The sequence below is a fragment of the Colius striatus genome, chromosome 26 (genome assembly GCF_028858725.1).
Source record: "Colius striatus isolate bColStr4 chromosome 26, bColStr4.1.hap1, whole genome shotgun sequence".
NCBI classification, from domain to species: Eukaryota; Metazoa; Chordata; class Aves; order Coliiformes; family Coliidae; genus Colius; species Colius striatus.
In genome coordinates, this window is record NC_084784.1 from 3,239,325 (window position 1) to 3,257,176 (window position 17,852).

The window sequence follows — 17,852 nt, forward strand, 5'->3', positions numbered from 1 at the left end:
GGGAGAGGGACACGAGGGTGCTGGGATTGGGACACGAGGGTGCTGGGATGGGGACGTGGGGGCAGGAGGGTGCTGGGATGGGGACAGGAGGGTACTGGGATGGGGACACGAGGGTGCTGGGATGGGGACAGGAGGGTGCTGGGATGGCGATGTGGGGACAGGAGGGTGCTAGGATGGGGACAGGAGGGTGCTGGGATGAGGACATGGGGACAGGAGGGTGCTGGGATGGGGACAGGAGGCTGCTGGGATGGGGATGTGGCAACAGGAGAGTGCTGGGATGGGGACGTGGGGACAGGAGGGTGCTGGGATGGGGACGTGGGGACAGGAGGGAGGGTGCTATGGGGGGACATGGAAGGGAGAGGGATGTGCTGGGGACACAGAGGGGAGGTGGGAGAGGTGCCTGAGGAAGGGTCACACAGCCAGGGATGGGTTGGGGACACGGCTGCAGTGACAGGGACACGCTCAGGACACACATGCAGTGACATGGGCAGGCTGGGGACGTGGGTGCAGCCACACAGCCACGCTAAGGACACGTGTGCAGTGACACAGACTCCCTAGATGGGGATAGAGGGGTCTTGGGGGGGACTACAGGAGCCCGGGCTGGGGGGCTACAGGAGCTCTTGAGGTGCTGGGAGGGTCTGTAGAGGTCAGAGTGGGGCTACTGGGGTGCAGGGGAGCGCTCTGGAGGTCCGGGGCTGGGCTGTAGGAGCCCTTGAGCTGCTTCGGGAGGGGTCTGTGGGGGGTCTGTGGGGGGCTATTGGGGTCCGTGGGGGGGACAGAGGAGCCCCTGAGGCGCTTACACGCGTTCTAGGGGTCTGTAGGGGTCACGGTGGGAGGAGGGGGGGGTGATAGAGGGATCTTGAGGTGCTCTATCAGGTCCGCCCCGGGCTGCGCACGCGCCTTCCCGCTCCTGGAGCGCTTCCGCGTGGCGGCGCGCGCGCAGCCGCGGCGTGGGCGTGGCCTGAGGGGCAGTGGGCGTGGCTTGTCGCTATGGGCGGGGCGTGAGCGGGCGGGACTGCATTGATTGGGCGTGGCTTGTCTGGGAGGGGGCGTGGTCTGGATACGGGGGCGTGGCCTATCGGGGCGGGGGGCGTGGCCGGGCACGCGCAGGCGCGCCGGGCGGGGCTTAAAGGGGCCGCAGCAGCAGCGCGAGGCCCTTCCCCGACCCCCCCCGTCCCCTCCCCTCCCCGAATCCCCCCCGACCCCCCTCCACCAACAACCCCAAACCCCCCGCGATGGTTTGCGGCGGCTTCGGCTGCTCCCGCAACGCGCTCTGCGCCCTCAACGTGGTCTACGTGGTGAGTGAAAGGCCGGAGGGGAACCCCCCCCCCCCCGCGCCCCTCCCCAGGTCTGGAGGTGGGGGCGAGTCCTCCCCTGAAAAGGGGAAGGGGGGGGTCTGTGTGCAAGGGGAACAGCGTCAGATTCGGAGTTAGAGGCGGCTGTGGCCCCTCCCGGCGGGATTTGGGGTCCTCTCAGCTCGGGGGGGTTGGGGGAGCGCTCTCGGGACCCCCCTTTAAAAGGTGGCGGGGGGGGGGGCTGGAAGGGGAACAGCCCCAGATTGGGGTTGGGGGGGCTGTGACACACCCCTGGGGGGGTTGGGGGGGGTCCCCTGTGCAATGGATGGGGTGGGAACCCCAAGTTTTGGAGTGGGGGCCCCCTATAAAGATATGGTGGGCTGCTAGTGCCCCCCCCCCCCCCCTACACCCCAATTTGGGGCTGGGGGCTTGTGCCCTCCCTGTGGGGGTTTCATCTGGGGGAGTGGGGTGGGACCCCCCCAAGTTGGGGGTGTGGGCACCCCATTTTAAACAGGCTGCAAGGGAAACCCCCAGGGATTTGAGGCTGGGGGCTTGTGCCCCCCTCTCCTGGGAGATCTGGGGGGGGGGGTCTCCTTGGTTTGGGGGGGATCTCTTTGTTTTAGGGAGGGTGGGGCCCTATTTGGGGGGAGCGCTATTGAGACTCCTTTGAAAGTGAGAGATGGGGGGTTTGCAAAGGGAACCCCCTCCATGGGGAGATTTGGGGGTCCCTCTGCTCTGAGTGGGGGCTTGGGACCCTCAATTTTAGAGGGAGGGGGCTTAGGACCCCTAATTTAGGGTGGGGGGCACTATTGAACTCGTTTCAAGGTGGGGGGAGTGACGTGGGGGAGCTGCCAGTGCTACATCCCAGTGGGGAAACTGAGGCAGGGCACCACAGGGGTGGGGTTTGAAGTGATGGGGTGAGGGGGAGTTCCCCATAACTGACACCCCCTCTTTTTGCCCCCCCCAAGCTGGTGGGGCTGCTGCTGCTGGCTGTGGCTGCCTGGGCCAGGGGCTCCGAGGTGGCCCCGGGGGCTCTGCTGGGGGGGGGCCATGGCTCTGGGGGTGCTGCTGCTGCTGCTGGCGCTGCTGGGGCTGCTGGCGGCTCTGCACCATCACCAGGTCCTGCTCTTCTTTGTATCCTTTCACTTTGGGGGGGAAGGGACACCCCCAAATTATCCTGCTATATCCTGGGACCCCCCCCAAAGTATCTGCCTCCCCTGAGGCCCCCAAAGAACCTGCCCCCCCCGGGACCCCCCTACAAAGCCTGAGACTCCCCTTCAGGACCCTCTTACACCAGCATCAGGTCTTTTTGGTGGGGCTGTTTTTGGGGGGGTCTTTGGGGGGTCCTTTTTGGGGACCTCTCTTTTGGGAGGTCATTTGGGAGAGGTCTTTTTGGGGGGATCTTTTGGGAGGGGTCTTTTTGGGGAGTGTCTTTGTGGGAGGGGTCTTTGGAGGGTCTATTTGGGGAGGGTCTTTTGGAGGGATCCTTTTGGGGTTTTTTTTTGGGGGGGTCTTTTGGGAGGGGTCTTTTGGGGAGTCTGTTTTGGGAGGGGTCTTTTGGGGGTATCTCTTTGGGGGGTAGTCCTGGAGGTGCAATGCTGGGGGAGAGGAGGAGCTGCAGCTCCTGTTTTGGGGGGGTTTGGGGTGATGCTCAGGGTGTGGGGGGGCAATGAGATGCTCAGAACTGGGGGTGCTGCTGTGCCCCCCCCCCCCTTAACTCCTCCCCCCCAGTACATGATCATCCTCGGCCTCGTCTTCCTCTTCCAGTTTGGGGTCTCCTGTTCCAGTTTGGCACTGGACAGGAGCAGACAGGTGAGACATTGGGGACCCCCCCTGACATGAGCCCCCCACCCCACCCAGCACCCCAGAGAAGGGGCACAGACCCCCTCATCCCACCCCCCTCCACACACACCCCTGGGGATGGGATGGGGGGTGCTTAAACCCTCCCCCCAACCTCCCTCACTCCTGGAGGGGGTCCATGAGCCCCCCCCAACCTCTCACACCCCCCAAAATACACCTACCCCCTGCCCCCCCCCACTCCAGGGTTGGGCTGGGGGGCTGCAGCCCCTGGCACCAGCCACAGTGCCCTGGTGGGGGGGTTGGTGGCCACGGGGGTGGGTTGGTAGCCACAGGGGGTGCTTGGTGGCCATGGGGTGTTGGGGGGGGGCTGTGACTGACCCCCCCCTCTTTGTGCCCCCCCCAGGAGGGGGCTGGCACCAGCCACAGTGCCCTGGTGGGGGGGTTGGTGGCCACGGGGGTGGGTTGGTAGCCACAGGGGGGTGCTTGGTGGCCATAGGGTGTTCGGGGGAGCTGTGACTGACCCCCCTCTTTGTGCCCCCCCCTCAGGAGCAGCTCCTGAGCTCCACGTGGCCCCTGCTGAGCGACTCGTCCCGCCGGGCGCTGGAGCTGCGCTGGGACTGCTGCGGTTTGGGCAACCACAGCAGCGACCCCCCCTGCAGCCCCCTCCCACTCCTGCCCAGCTGTGAGTCCCTTTTCCTCTTGGTGGGGGGGGGTCACACCTTGTGTCTCCCCCCCCCTCACACAGCTTTTCCCCCTCCCCAGAGCTGCAGCAGCCCGGGGCCGTGTCGCTCGTGCGGGCCGGAGCTGCTGCGGCACTCGGAGCAGGCGCTGAGGCTGCTGGGGGGGGTCGGGCTCTTCTTCAGCTTCACTGAGGTATTTTGGGGGGGTCATCACAGATTTTGTTGGGGGGGTTCCCTAAACCACCCCCCTCCCCTTCCCCATGACCACCCTTCTCTTGCAGATCCTGGGGGTCTGGCTGGCCATGCGCTACCGGAACCAGAAGGACCCCAGAGCCAACCCCAGCGCCTTCCTATAGCCCTGGGCGGGGGGCCACAGCCTCTCTGGGGGGGTTCAGCCTCTCTGGGGGGGCTGCTGTCTGTTTAGGGGGGGCTACAGCCTGGTTGGGGGGTTTACAGCCAGTTGGGAGGGGTTAAAGCCCCCCCTTGCTGGCTCCCAGTGCTGACTGGCCACCCCCATGGCCATATGAAGCCCCCAGGCTTGTGCATCCCCCCCTCCCTCTCCCAGCCCCCTCCTCCCCCCACTTTGGGGGGGGCCCCCTGTGGCTAATTTGGGGGGGTCTGTGAGTAGCTGTGGAGCCAGGAGGGGCCACTCACACACCCCCCCTCCCCCTTATACACTGAGCAGACTCCCCCCCCACCCCCCCCAAATCTGCCCCTGGGAGGATCCCCCCCAACTCCCCCCTGTGATTTTGGGGGGGGGGGGGGGCAGGGGTGCCATGTACCCCCCCCTTCCCCCCCCCCACTCCACCTTGGGCATCACCCAATAAACACCCAACAGAGACTGTGGTTGTGACTCTCTGTGGGGCACAGACCCCCCCCTGTGCCCCCCCCCAAAAATGATGCATGAGGCAGATGTTGGGGGGGGGAATTTGGGGGTGTTGCCCCCCACCCTCCCCTTTATTATCAGGATGCTGTTCCCTGAACCCCCCCAACACCCCCCCCCAAAAAAACCTCCTTGCACCAGGATCCCCCCTCCCTGAGGATTTTGGGCTGGGGTGGGGGGGGCACATCCTGCTCCTCCCTGGGGAGGGGGGGGGTTGTGGTGGGTGGGTGTCTGTGCCCCTGGGGGGGGTGATGTGGGACCCCCCCCCAGCCCCTCAGGCCTCGCCCCCCCCCCTGCAGGTACCGGTGCCGCAGGGCAGCGTGGGCAGAGATGCGCTTCTGGGGGTCAAAGGTCAACATTGCCTGGGGGGGGACACACAGAGACAACACTGTCACCCCCCCCAGCCCCTGTCACCCCCCCCTTAGGCACCTGGGTGCATTTACATCCCCCCCAGATCCAATTCCCATCCCCTCTGGGGGGTCCCTGTGCTCATTTCATCCCCCCCCAACAATGCCATTGTGCCCACCCCCCTCCCCATGGGCATCACCTCCCAGTATCCCTGTGTCCCCCACCACGTCCCTGTGCCCTCCCCCGTCCCTGTGTCCCCTCACCAGCAGCAGTTGTGTCCCCAGCGGCTCCATGTCGGGGACGAAGCCCTGTGGGGGCTGTGGGGGCCGTGGGGGGAAGGCACAGCGTGGCACTGCCACGTCCCGTGGCCACTCGTCCTCCACGGGCAGCCCGATCAGCCTGGGGGGGGGTTGGGGTGTGAGGGGGGGGGTCTGCAGCACCCTGACAACCCCCCCCAAACACCAACACCCCCCCCAGCCCCAACCCAGCCCCTCACCAGCCCCCCAGGACTCAGCCTTGTCCCAGCTGCCCCAAAACACCCCCCAGCCCCCTCCCAGCCCCCAAATACCCCCTCCCCAAATACCCCCCCCCCAAAATACCCCCCCCCTTACTCAAAGATCTTGCCCAGCTGATCAGCCTCGGAGTTACCACAGAAGAGTGGCCTGAGGGGGGGGACACAGCACAGGGATGTCACTGAGGGGGACACACACACACACAGGACCCCCCTCACCCCCAAATCTGCTGCCCCCCCACCCAGGGGGTAACCTGCCCCCCTCCCCCCTCCCAGCAGACCCACACAAGTGTCCCCTCTGTGTGTGTCCCAGTGTCATGTGTGTCCTGTGTCTCTCCATGTGCCCCCCATGTCCCCTGCTGTGTCCCCTCCATGTCCCCCCATATCCCCTCCGTGTCCCCCATGTCCCCCCGTGTCCTCTCCCATGTCCCCCCCATATCCCCCTCCGTGTCCCCCGTGTCCCTTCCATGTCCCCTCCATATGTCCCCTCCATGTGTCCCCTCCATGTGTCCCCCCCGTGTCCCCCCGTGTCCCCCCGTGTCCCCCCCGTGTCACCCTCTGTGTCCCCCCATGTGCCCCACATGTCCCCCCTGTGTCCCCTCCATATGTCCCCCATGTCCTCCTCTGTGTCCCCCCCATGTCCCTCCATATGTCCCCCCATGTCCCCCTGTGTCCTCCTCATGTCCCCCCAAGGCCCCCTTTGTCTCCTCCGTGTCCCCCTCCGTGTCCCCCCCCATGTCCCCCTCGTGTCCCCCCATGTCCCCCTCGTGTCCCCCCATGGCCCCCTTTGTCCCCTCCATGTGCCCCCCTGTGTTCCCTCCATGTCCCCCATGTCCTCCTCTGTGTCCTCCTCTGTGTCCCCCCCCGTGTCCCCCCCGTGTCCCCCCCGTGTCCCCCCGTGTCCCCCCTGCTCACTTCCTGCGGAACATCTCAGCGAAGATGCAGCCGCCGCTCCACATGTCCACGGGCGTCGCGTACGTGGACTGCAGCAGCACCTCGGGCGCCCGGTACCACAGAGTCACCACCTGCCCCAGCCCCAGGCCCCTGCTCAGTGGCCACCAGCCCCGTGGCCACCGGCCCCCCCCGACCTCCTGCCTCGGCCCCGCAGCTCCCTGCGCCTCGTGGCCACCAAACTCCGTGGCCTCCTGGTTCTCCGTGGATTGCTGGCCAACGTGGCCACCAGGAGCCACAGACACCTGGATCTGGCACCCACAGCTCCATGGGCAACACAACCCGTGGCCACCAAGCCCCAACCCAACCCATGGCCACCAAACCCCAACCCATCCCATGGCCACCAAGCCCCAACCCAACCCATGGCCACCAAGCCCCACAACCACCCAGATCTGACCCTACCTGAGCCCCACAGTTCCATGGGCCCATGGGCAACCCAACCTGTGGCCAACAGCTCTTGGGCTTTGTGGCCAACTCAGTTAGTGGCCGCCAGGAACTGAGACCACTGATCAACTTGGGACCTTCCAACTCAACCCAACCCATGGCCACCAAGCCCCACAACCACCCAGATCTGACCCTACTTGAGCCCCACAGCTCCATGTGCTCATGACCAACCCAACCCAACTCATGGCCACGAGGTCATGAAGCCCCACAAACCCATTGGCCTTGTGGCCACTTGGCTCCAGGGCCACCAGAGCTCTGTGGGCTCATGGCCAACCCAACCCAACCCATGGCCACCAAGCCCCACAACCACCCAGATCTGACCCTACCTGGCACCCCCAACTCTCACCACCCATCCCCACGCCCCCTGGGCCCCACTTTTCCCCCCTCACCACAGGGGTCAGGGCCATCTGGCAGCTGTAGATGCGAGCCAGGCCAAAGTCAGCCAGCTTGACCTGGCCAGTGCTGGTCACCAGGATGTTCTCAGGCTTCAGGTCCCGGTGCACGATGCAGTTGGAGTGGAGGAAGTCGAGGCCACGGAGGAACTGCCGCATCAGGTCCTGGGTTGGGGGGTGACAGAAGGGGCGTCAAATCCTCACCCCCACCCCACCACCCCTCCTGGGGGTGTTCTCGACTCCTCACCCCGTGTCTCACCTTGATGGTGTCGAGGGGAAGGCCAGGAGCTGGGGCTTTGTCCAGGTAGGTTTTGAGGTCCTGGTCCACGTGCTCAAACACCAGCGTGACTTTGGTCTCCTGCTCGGTCCGTGCAGTGGCACAAACGTCCATCAGCCTGGGGAAAGGGGCACGGAAAGGGGGGGCTGTGGGGTCAGGGAGGTGATGAGGTGACACCCCCAGTGCTGCTCGCTGCCCACAGCCAGGACAGGCAAAGGGGGGAGGTGGTCCCTCATCTCCCGTGCCCCCCACCCCTCCCCTGCCCCTGCAGGACAGTGCCAGGGGTCCATGGGGCAGTGCCAGGGATCTGTGGGGCAGTGACAGGGGTCCATGGGGCAGTGCCAGGGGTCCATAGGGCTGTGCCAGGGGGCAGTGCCAGGGGTCCATAGGGCAGTGCCATGGGGCAGTGCCATGGGGCTGTGGGTCAGGGTTGTGGGGCAGTGCTGTGGGGCCATGGGGCAGGGTCGCGGGACAGCCCGTGGGGCAGTGCCAGGGGTCTGTGGGGCAGTGCCAGGGGTCTGTGGGGCAGTGCCGTGGGGCAGTGCCAGGGGTCTGTGGGGCAGTGCCGTGGGGCAGTGGGGCAGGGTCCCGGGGTAGTGGGGCAGTGCTGTGGGGCAGGGTCGCAGGGCAGGGTCCCGGGGCAGTGCCATGGGGCAGTGGGGCAGCACCGTGGGGCAGTGCCAGGGGTCTGTGGGGCAGTGCCAGGGGTGTGTCGGGCAGTGCCAGGGGTCTGTGGGGCAGTGCCGTGGGGCAGTGGGGCAGGGTCCCGGGGCAGTGCCGTGGGGCAGTGGGGCAGGGTCCCGGGGCAGCCCGCGGGGTCTCACCGCACGATGTTGGGGTGGTCGAAGCTCTCGAGGCGCCGCAGCAGCGCCACCTCCCGCACGGCGCTGAGCGGGAGCCCGTCGCGGCCGCCGGGCACTCGCACGTTCTTCAGCGCCACGAAGCGGCCGCTGCGCCGGTCCCGCGCCTTGTACACGGTGCCGTACGCGCCCTCCCCGATGGCCGCCACCGGCTCGTACTGCGCCCGGCCCTCCAGCGCCATGGCGCGGCCCTGCGGCACAGCCCGGACACGCGCCCTCAGGGCCCAGCCCCGCACCGACCGACGGATACAGACCCGCACACTGACCCACAGACAGCCCCGCACGGACACACAGACACGGACACACAGACACAGCCCCGCACACCGACCCACGGATACAGCCCCGCACGGACACACACACTGACCCACACACCGACCCACAGATACAGCCCCGCACACGGACCCACACACTGACCCACACACGGACACACAGACACGGACAGACACACGGACATACAGACACAGACCCACAGACACAGCCCCGCACGGACACACAGACACTGACCCACGGACCCACGGATACAGCCCCGCACACGGACCCACACACTGACCCACACACGGACACACAGACACGGACAGACACACGGACATACAGACACAGACCCACAGACACAGCCCCGCACGGACACACAGACACTGACCCACGGACCCACGGATACAGCCCCGCACACGGACCCACACACTGACCCACACACGGACACACAGACACGGACAGACACACGGACATACAGACACAGACCCACAGACACAGCCCCGCACGGACACACAGACACTGACCCACAGACCCAATCAGGCCCCCAGCCCCACAGATACGGACCCACACATGGACACACACGGACACACAGACACTGACCCACACACTGACCCATAGATACAGACCCCCCCAAACACAGCCCCACACACGGACACACAGACACAGACCCTCCCCAAACACAGACCCACGCACTGACCCACAGATACAGACCCACACACGGACCCACACACTGACCCCACCCAAACACAGACCCACAGACACTGACCCACAGATACAGACCCACACACAGACCCACACAATGACCCCCCCTAAACACAGACCCACAGACACTGACCCACAGACACTGACCCACAGACACTGACCCACAGATACAGACCCTGACCCCCTGGCAGGGCCCCCTAACCCCCGACACCCCAATCACTGCCCCACAGCCCCAAACATCCCCCCATAGACCCCCCACATACAGCCCTAAACACCACTCCCGCATCCCAAACACCCCCTCCCACAGCCCCATGGACCCCCCTGCACCCCAAACATCCCCCCCCACAGCCCCACAGACCCCCTTTCACCCCAAATCCCCCCCCCCCCAGCCCCATGGACCCCCTGGCACCCCAAACACCCCCCCCACAGCCCCATGGACCCCCTGGCACCCCAAACACCCCCCCACAGCCCCACGGACCCCCTGGCACCCCAAACACCCCCCCCACAGCCCCATGGACTCCCCTGCACCCCAAACACCCCCTCCCACAGCCCCACAGACCCCCCTGCACCCCAAACATCCCCCCCCACACAGCCCCATGGATCCCCTTGCACCCCAAACACCCCCCCCCCAGATCCCCTTGCACCCCAAACACCCCCCCACAGCCCCACGGACCCCCTGGCACCCCAAACACCCCCCCCACAGCCCCATGGACCCCCTGGCACCCCAAACACCCCCCCACAGCCCGACGGACCCCCTGGCACCCCAAACACCCCCCCCACAGCCCCATGGATCCCCTTGCACCCCAAACACCCCCTCCCACAGCCCCACAGACCCCCCTGCACCCCAAACATCCCCCCCACAGCCCCACGGACCCCCCTGCACCCCAGCGACCCTTGGGACCCCCCTTTAGCACCCAGCACCCCCTTCCCCAACCCCCGGGGGGCCGCCCCCTTCCCGGCAGAGACCCCCGGGGGAGGTGGAGTGGTGGGGGAGGGGGTGCAAAGCGAGAGGCACCGGGGCGGGGGGATGAGCGGGGAAGGGGGTGAGGGGAATTGGGGGGCTGGGGGTGTCCCGGGACTCACCGGGCGCGCGGGACTCGGCGCGCGCGGGCCGGGGGGGGCGGGGGGGTGGTCGGAGGGGGGGGGCGGGGTTGGAGGACCGGAACCACCGAGACGGGGCGACCGGAAAAGAGCAGCGAGAGAGTCGGTTTATAGTGGGGAGGGGGCGTTGGGATGGGGGAGGGGAGCCGGGGGAGGGGGGGGCGGTTCGTTATTTGGGGAGGGGGAGGTGAAGGGAGGGGGTGGGGGATGGGGGTTGGGAACCGCCCCAAGCGGGACTCGAACCCGCGGCGCCGGGGTCCGGGGGCGGCGCGCCATGGGGGGGGGGGGAGCCGCGAGGGACTGTCCGTGGTGCTGAAACGCCCCCCGCGCCCCGAGCGGCCCCACGCGGGACGGGGGTGCTGGGACCCCCCATCACGCGGGCGGGAAGGGGGAGCGATGTCACGCGTGGACACTGTCCGTGTGTCCCCACCGCACCCCGCCACGCCACGTTGCACCCGCGTGTGTCCCCCCCCCACCCCCCCTCCGCCCCCCGCCCGGTGTCACCGCGCTCGGCTGCACCCGGGACCCCACGAGGGTCCAGAGTCCCCTGGTGCTGACGTCAGCGCCGTCCTCACGTGCGACATTGACCCCCCCAAAAACCCTCCCCTGCCGCGTTAACCCTCTCGTGTCCTGCTCCTTGACAACCCCCCCTCCCCTTCGGGACAGTGAGATAAAGGGGGGGGGGTTGTTACAGCCTCGTGGGTGGGGGTCTGTGATCCCACTCAGGATCTGCCCCTCCCCGCCGGGTGGGGGGTGTGGGGGGAGGAAGGGCCGTGCTGGAGCTGCCTGTGGGGCCACGTCACCCGTGGGTGCTGCCGGCACGTCGGGGCAGGAACAGCCCCCCCCCACCCCCCCCCCAGCGGCACTGAGTCACCCCAAAAAGCCCCGCGGGGATGGGGGGGGGGGAGGGACAGGAGCAGCCGGCACCAAGAGTCCAAAAAATCCCTTTATTGGCAATAAATAAACAGCAAATGAGCCCCCTGGGCTGGAAATGGGGAGGGGGGGACAGTGTGGGGACAGGGTCACCATGGGGATGGGGCCACCACGGAGTTTGGGGCCACCCCCAGACTCAAAACAACTCCCAGGGTGAGGGACACCACTGGGGTCAGGACCACCATGGGGTGGAGGAGACCACCAAGGTCAAGACCACTGGGGTCAGGGCCACCATGGGATAGAGGAGACCACCAAGGTCAGGACCACTGGGGTCAGGACCACTTTGGGGTGGAGACCACCAAGGTTAAGGCCACCATGGTGTGGGGGAGACCACCAAGGTCAGGACCACTGGGGTCAGGGCCACTGTGGGTTAGAGACCACCAAGGTCAGGGCCACCACCAACTTTGGGACCACAGATGGGGTTGGGACCACCACGGTGTGGAGGAGACCCCAAACCAGCTCCCAGGGTGAAGGCCACCACGGGGATCAGAGCCACCACGGGGGGTCAGAGCCACCCCCACCTTGCCCCTGAGGGGTCACCCCCTCATCTGCTGAGGAACTGGAGGTTGATGGTGGCGTCGGGGACCAGCAGCGTGCGCGTCATCGGCCTCACGCGCGCGGCGCCGGGCTCCGGCCGCACCTCGAAGCGCAGCAAGATCTGAGGGAGCAGAGAGCGGGGGCTGAGCCAGGGGTTGAGGAAGAGGAGGAGGAGGGGACACAGACCCTCGCTGGGGACGTGGTGGGCCGACCTGTGCCAGCGCCAGGTGCATCTCCAGCTCGGCCAGGCGCCGTCCCACGCAGCTGCGCTTGCCGAGGCCGAAGGGCAACGAGCCGAAGGGGTGTCGGGAGCCGTCGCGGCGCAGCCAGCGCTCGGGGACGAAGGAGTCGGGCGCGGGGAAGAGGCGCCCGTCACGGGACACGGCGTAGTGACACAGGGTGACCAGGGTCTGGGGGGAAGGGGGTGGGTGAGGGGGTGCTGGGGGGTTGGGGGAGGTTGGAGGGGCGTGGGGGGGACTCACCTGGCGGGGTACCAGGTAGTCGCCCACGTGGATGTCGCGGTCGGGGACGACGCGGGCGTTGGCGGGGATGACGGGGTAGAGCCTGGGCAGGGACGGGGCTGCTGGTAATGAGGCGCCACCAGCCCTGTCCCCACCTTCATCCCTGGCTCCATCACCATCCTCGTCCTCGTCTCCATGGCTGTCTTTGTCCCCATCACCTGTCTTCATCCCAACCACCCTTCCCATTGCATCTTCATCCTCATCCCATCCCCATTCCATCCTCATCCTCATCTCCATCCCCACCTTCATCCCCATCCCCATTCCATGTCTATTCCCACCCCCATCCTCATCTCCACCCCATCCTTATCCCCATCAACTGTCTTCACCCTCATCTTCATCCTCATTCCACCTCTATCCCCACCACCATCCCCATCTTCATCCTCACCCCCATCCTCATCCCTCACCATCCCCACCTTCATGCCCCTCCCTGTCCCCACCTCAGGGTCTCCTTCACCACAGCCCTCAGCAGGGGCACCTTGGCCAGGGCGGTGGCCGAGGGGCTGCAGTCAGTGGCCAACGCAGCCACCAGCTCCTGGTGCAGGGCCTCCTGCACCCTGGGGTGCCGAGACAGCTCGTACAGGCTCCAGGACAGGGTGCTGGAGATCTGGGGGAGGGTGGGAGGGGGCTTCAGAGGGCTCTGGAGCCATGGGGAGGCTGCAGCTCCAGGGCTGGGGGCAGTGCTGGGCCCCTCACTCACTGCCACAGGGACACTGAGGGGCTGCAGCGTGGCCACACACCCTGTGATGTGGTTTCGAGGGGGAAAAGTGGGGTTTTGGTGAACTTCTGAGGGAAATATTTGATTTAGGTGCTGAACTCCCTGCCAGGAGGCTGCAGCGAGCTGGGGTCAGGTTCTGCTCCCAAATAACAAGAGGAAATGGGCTCAAGGTGCCCCAGGGGAGGCTGAGATTGGAGCTGAGGGAGAGTTTTTCCCCCTGAGAGGGGTGTCAGCCCTGTGCCAGGCTGCCCAGGGAGCTGGGGCAGTGCCCAGCCCTGGAGGGACCCCAAAGCCATGGGGTGAGGTGCTGAGGGGTCAGTGCTGGGCAGGGGGAGGGCTCAGGGTTGGACTCCAGCAGCTCCAGGGGCTTTCCCACCCCGTTCTGTGCCCCGTGAAGCAGATGTTGGACACACACACTCCCCCCCTGTCCCCTCCTCACCGTGTCCACCCCAGCCAGCAGCAGCTCAGTGACGTTGCCCAGGATGCTCTTCATGGGCACCTTCTCCCTGCTGAGCTGGTCGGTCACACACGTGCCCACGGCCGCCCCGCGCTCGGCCACTTCGGCCACGCGCCGCTCCACGTGGCCTTTGGCTGTGGGACGAGGCCACATCAGCGTCCCCACACCCCGGGGGACGTCACACAATCCCCCTCATCCCTTTTCCCTCCCTCACCAAAGGCAAACATGTAGTCCCAGGCGTCGCAGAAGCTCTGCCAGGGCCGGGGGAAGAGGCGGTGCAGGGCCTTGGGCATGGCCATGGTCAGCAGCGTCAGCACGAACATGGTGTTGATGCTGCGGATGAAGGTCTCGGTGTCCCCCGGCACCTCGGGCTCCAGGCAGCCCAGGCGGGACGAGAAGAGCACGGCAGAGATGCCTGAGGAGAGGAGGGGGAGAGGAGGAGGGGTCATGGGCAGCCCCAGGGATGGGGAGGGGCTTTGGGGAAGCAGGAGGAGCCTCAGAGGGACAAGGGGGGGGACATTGGGGTGCTTGGGGGTGGGATGGGAGTGACATTAGGGGTCCTCAGGGACATGGAGATGAACCTTGGGGAGCCCTGGGAGATACTGAGGTCCTTGAGAATAGGATGAGGGGACATTGGGGTCCTTGGGGATAGGATGGGATGAGGATGGGATGGGGACATTGAAGTCCTTGAGGACACAGGGGGGGACATGGAGAACCATGGGGAGCCCTGGGGGACATTGGGGTCCTTGGGGACATGGGGTGACACAGGGGAGTCCCTGAGGGACGTGAGAGATTCTGGGGGACATGAGGGGTGGGCACAGGGACCATGGGGACGTGGGAGAGTGTGGGGGACATGGGGACCCCCATGGGTCTGAGCAGGGGAGGGGGGGGACACGGGGACAGACACAGGGGCCCCGCTGTGTCCCCCACACGCACCTTCCAGCCCGAACTTGTAGAACTCGGCGGCGATGTCGGGCACGAGCTGCTGCGGGTGGCGGTCGCGCTGCCGCTGCAGCCGCCGCACGAGGTCGCCCACGACCCCCGAGAGCGGCCCCGCGAAGCCCGCGGCAGCCCGTGGCCGCAGCAGGAGCCGCCCCAGCAGCCGCCGCAGCCGCTGCCACTCCTCGCCCTCCCTGCGCGACCGGGACACGCGTGACGGGGGGAGAAAACACGGCGGGGGGTGTCCCCGTGTCCCCTCCCCACACACACATCCCCCGTGTAGGTGAGAGGGATGGGGATGGTTTGGGGGGTGCGTGTGTCCAGCCCCAACCCCCGGCGATCCCCGCGTGGTTACTCACCCCCTTGCGTGGGGGTTTGGAGGAGGGGGGGCTGAATCACCCCTGAGTCAACCCCCGGCCCCTCCCGAAACGCGTGGGCACGGGGGAGGGGGGATGGGATGGGACAGACATCACCCCCCAAACCCCACGCACACCCCACGGGGTCACCCCCAGCCCCATGTGCAGCCCCAACCCCCAGGTCCCACGAGCAGCCCCCTGATGTCCCCCCACAGCCCCCAGACCTCCATGGGCAGGTCTGAGACCCCACGGAGAGCTCCCTGACCCCCACATACAACCCCCAGAGCCCCGTGGGCAGCCCCAAGTGTCTCAAATCCAGCCTCCAGCTCCCCCGTGGGCAGCCCCCAGCACCCCCAAATAGCCCCCAGCCCCCCATGTGCCGCCTCCAGACCCCCGTGGGCAGCCCCCAGCCCCCCGTGGGCAGCCTCCAGACCCCCGTGGGCAGCCCCCAGCCCCACTCACGCTACCCCCCAGCCCCACTCACGCCACCCCCAGCCCCACTCACGCCGTCAGCAGCCCGCAGCCGTGCCCGCGGTGCAGCCGATAATCCTTCCAGGAGGAGAGATGGGAGCGGACGGGGAATTCTCCCTCCTGCCTCAGCACCTCCTCGATCAGCCCGGCCTCGGCCACGTGCACCGTCAGGATGGGCCCGAAACTCGCCTTCCACACGGGCCCGTAGCGGGCGCGACCCTCCAGCTGCGGACACGCGTGGACGTGGCACCGCGGCGGCCCCGGGGGAAGGGACGGGCGGGAGAGGAGCGGCCGCGGCCAGGGGAGGGGGAGATCCCGGGGTCCCGCTGTGCCCACCCGGGAGCGGCTCCGGGGCTTCCCCCCGGGTGCTGCTGCCCACCCGCTGCCCACCCGCTGCCCCGGGAGCCCGCACGGGGCACAGCGCGCCCGGGAAGGGAGGGGTTAACCATTAGCGGCCGCTGCTAATGAGCGCGGGGCTGGTCCCGACCCCGCTGAGCTCCGGGGACTGGCGTCGGGGGTCCCCTCAGTGCCTCCCGAGCCCCAGAGCGGTGGAAACAGGGTCTCCCCTTCCCCCCCCGAGCCCCGGCAACTGGGATCGGGGTCCCCTCCGAGCCCCAGAGATTGTCGGGGTCCCGTCCGAGCCCCGGGGACTGGTGTCGGGGGTCTCCTCCGTCCCCCCGGAGCCCCAGAGCAGTGGGATCGGGGTCCCCTTTGTCCCCTCCGAGCCGCGGGGTCTGAGATCGGGGTCCCCTCTGTCCCCCCTGAGCCCCGGGGACTGAGACTGGGGTCCCCTCTGAGCCCGAGGAATTGGGATTGGGGTCCCCTCCGTCCCCCTGAGCCCGAGAGAAGTGGGATCGGGGTCCCCTTTGTCCCCTCTGAGCCCCGGGGACTGAAATTGAGGTCCTCCTTGTCCCCCCCAAGCCCCAGGCCGGTGGCACCGACCCTCCCCCATCCCCTCCGAGCCTCCTCGGGCTGACACCGGGGGGGTCTTTTCGTCGTCCCCCCCTAAACCCAACGTGGTGGCACTTTGCTCCTCTCCAGCCCCAGAGCCACCCGAAGGGGGTCCTTGTGTGCCCCCTTCACAAACCCCATGGCCCCCCCCGAGCCCCCCGGGTAACCCCAGAGCCGTGTCCCCCCCGCCCCCGTTACCTGCAGCTCGTGCAGCCTCCGCAGCCCCCCCCGGCACAGGAGGTCGTAGAGGAAAGCGGGGGGGCTGGGCCCCGGCATCTCGGCCAAACCCCGGGGGGCTCGGGGTGGGGAGGCGGCGGCGGGACTCGGGGGGGACACCGGGGGGGCTCGGGGGGTCACCCCCAGCTCGGGGAGGCAACGGGAGAGACGGGGCAGGCGGAGGCTCAGCGGCATGGTGGGGGGGGGGTCCACGGGAATGGGGGGGTCTGCAAGGATATGGGGGGTCCAAAAGGATATGGGGGGTCTGAAAGGATATGGGGGGGTCTGCAAGGATATGGGGGGGCGAAAGGATATGGGGGGTCTGAAAGGATATGGGGGGGGTCTGCAAGGATATGGGGGGGGTCTGCAAGGATATGGGGGGTCCAAAAAGATATGGGGGGGTCTGAAAGGATATGGGGGGGGTCCGCAAGGATGCAGTGGGGGGGTCGCGGGGCCTCGACTGAGCCGCTGGCCTCAGCCGCACCTTTATAAGCGCCCACGTGGAGGGGCGAAGCTCCGCCCCCTTCCCAAACCACGCCCCCTCCCCAAACCACGCCCCGTTTGATTTGCATAGAGGCGAGAGAGAGCCAATCAGAGCGCAGGGCGGTGGCGTGGGGGCGGGGCGCGAACACGCGTGGGCGAGGACACGGATGTTCCCCCCCCCACCCCCCCCCCAACCAGTCCCGTCCCAGTTCCCAGCACCGGCCCAGACTGGGAAAGGGGGGGGGCGGGGCAAGACACCCCCACGGGACACGAGTGGGGGGTGGGGGGGGTCGATCCCACGCGGGACACGCAGCGCCCCCCCCCCCCCATTCCGAGCAGCTCGGTGACCCCCCCCCCGCCGCCGTGGGACGCCGTGGGGGGGGATCAGACCCTTCCCCGCCCCGTGGGGAGGGACCCCCGGGGGGGACGGACACGGACGCGCCCCCCCCCCCCCCCGGCGGGTTCTCGGGAATTTCACAGGAAACGGGGGGAGGGGCCGTGGAAAAACCCCCCGAGGTGTGGGGGGGGGAGGGAGGAGGAAATTGGGGCCTCCAGCCCCCCCCAAACCATCCCAACCCCTCCTCCTCCCGCAGGGGAATGTGCAGCCCCTCCCCCCCCCCCGTGGGAGTTTCCTTCCCAAAGCTTCATCGTGTTGTGGGGAAACTGAGGCAGGAAACACACCCCAAATCACCCCAGAGGGGGCGATTCCTGACATCCACGGCCCCCCCTCCCGTGGGGGGGGACACATGACATGGGAGTCACCTTGTGGGGGGGGAC

General features: G+C 67.5%; 3 protein-coding genes across 3 annotated transcripts; 1 reads left to right on the top strand and 2 right to left on the bottom strand.

Annotated features, from left to right (window-relative positions):
• Nucleotides 1-1,092: 1,092 nt before the first annotated feature.
• TSPAN31 (tetraspanin 31) lies at nt 1,093-4,534 on the top strand. Its single transcript, XM_062015578.1, is given in 8 exon segments — nt 1,093-1,298; nt 2,264-2,334; nt 2,336-2,429; nt 3,027-3,107; nt 3,642-3,766; nt 3,768-3,777; nt 3,858-3,968; nt 4,057-4,534. Coding segments are annotated over 8 exon segments (630 nt in total). The 5' UTR covers nt 1,093-1,235; the 3' UTR covers nt 4,132-4,534.
• A 204-nt stretch (nt 4,535-4,738) lies between these two features.
• CDK4 (cyclin dependent kinase 4) lies at nt 4,739-10,501 on the bottom strand. The gene is made up of 8 exons (XM_062015331.1): nt 10,479-10,501; nt 8,406-8,632; nt 7,564-7,699; nt 7,302-7,469; nt 6,433-6,542; nt 5,618-5,668; nt 5,270-5,405; nt 4,739-5,020 (listed from the first exon to the last, which is right to left on the bottom strand). The coding sequence occupies exons 2-8, from the start codon at nt 8,621-8,623 to the stop codon at nt 4,739-4,741; spliced, it is 1,101 nt and encodes a 366-aa protein (XP_061871315.1). The 5' UTR covers nt 8,624-8,632; nt 10,479-10,501.
• A 1,472-nt stretch (nt 10,502-11,973) lies between these two features.
• On the bottom strand, nt 11,974-16,787 carry LOC133627894 (25-hydroxyvitamin D-1 alpha hydroxylase, mitochondrial). Its single transcript, XM_062015333.1, has 9 exons — nt 16,575-16,787; nt 15,460-15,650; nt 14,596-14,792; nt 13,874-14,074; nt 13,642-13,793; nt 12,925-13,091; nt 12,449-12,530; nt 12,179-12,376; nt 11,974-12,087 (listed from the first exon to the last, which is right to left on the bottom strand). Exons 1-9 carry the CDS (start codon nt 16,785-16,787, stop codon nt 11,974-11,976), a joined length of 1,515 nt encoding a protein of 504 aa, XP_061871317.1.
• Nucleotides 16,788-17,852: the final 1,065 nt, after the last annotated feature.

What these genes read in the sequence shown, in the direction of transcription:
- CDK4 (XM_062015331.1), bottom strand. Translation starts at nt 8,623, where the DNA reads ATGGCGCTGGAGGGCCGGGCGCAGTACGAGCCGGTGGCGGCCATCGGG. An exon ending in GACCACCCCAACATCGTGCG is followed by an intron (nt 7,700 to 8,405) that starts GTGAGACCCCGC and finishes CCCTTTCCCCAG; the next exon opens with GCTGATGGACGTTTGTGCCA. An exon ending in TGGGGACACAACTGCTGCTG is followed by an intron (nt 5,021 to 5,269) that starts GTGAGGGGACAC and finishes GTCCCCCCCCAG; the next exon opens with GCAATGTTGACCTTTGACCC.
- LOC133627894 (XM_062015333.1), bottom strand. Translation starts at nt 16,787, where the DNA reads ATGCCGCTGAGCCTCCGCCTGCCCCGTCTCTCCCGTTGCCTCCCCGAG. An exon ending in GGAGGCTGCACGAGCTGCAG is followed by an intron (nt 15,651 to 16,574) that starts GTAACGGGGGCG and finishes GCGTGTCCGCAG; the next exon opens with CTGGAGGGTCGCGCCCGCTA. An exon ending in ACTACCTGGTACCCCGCCAG is followed by an intron (nt 12,377 to 12,448) that starts GTGAGTCCCCCC and finishes CCTTCCCCCCAG; the next exon opens with ACCCTGGTCACCCTGTGTCA.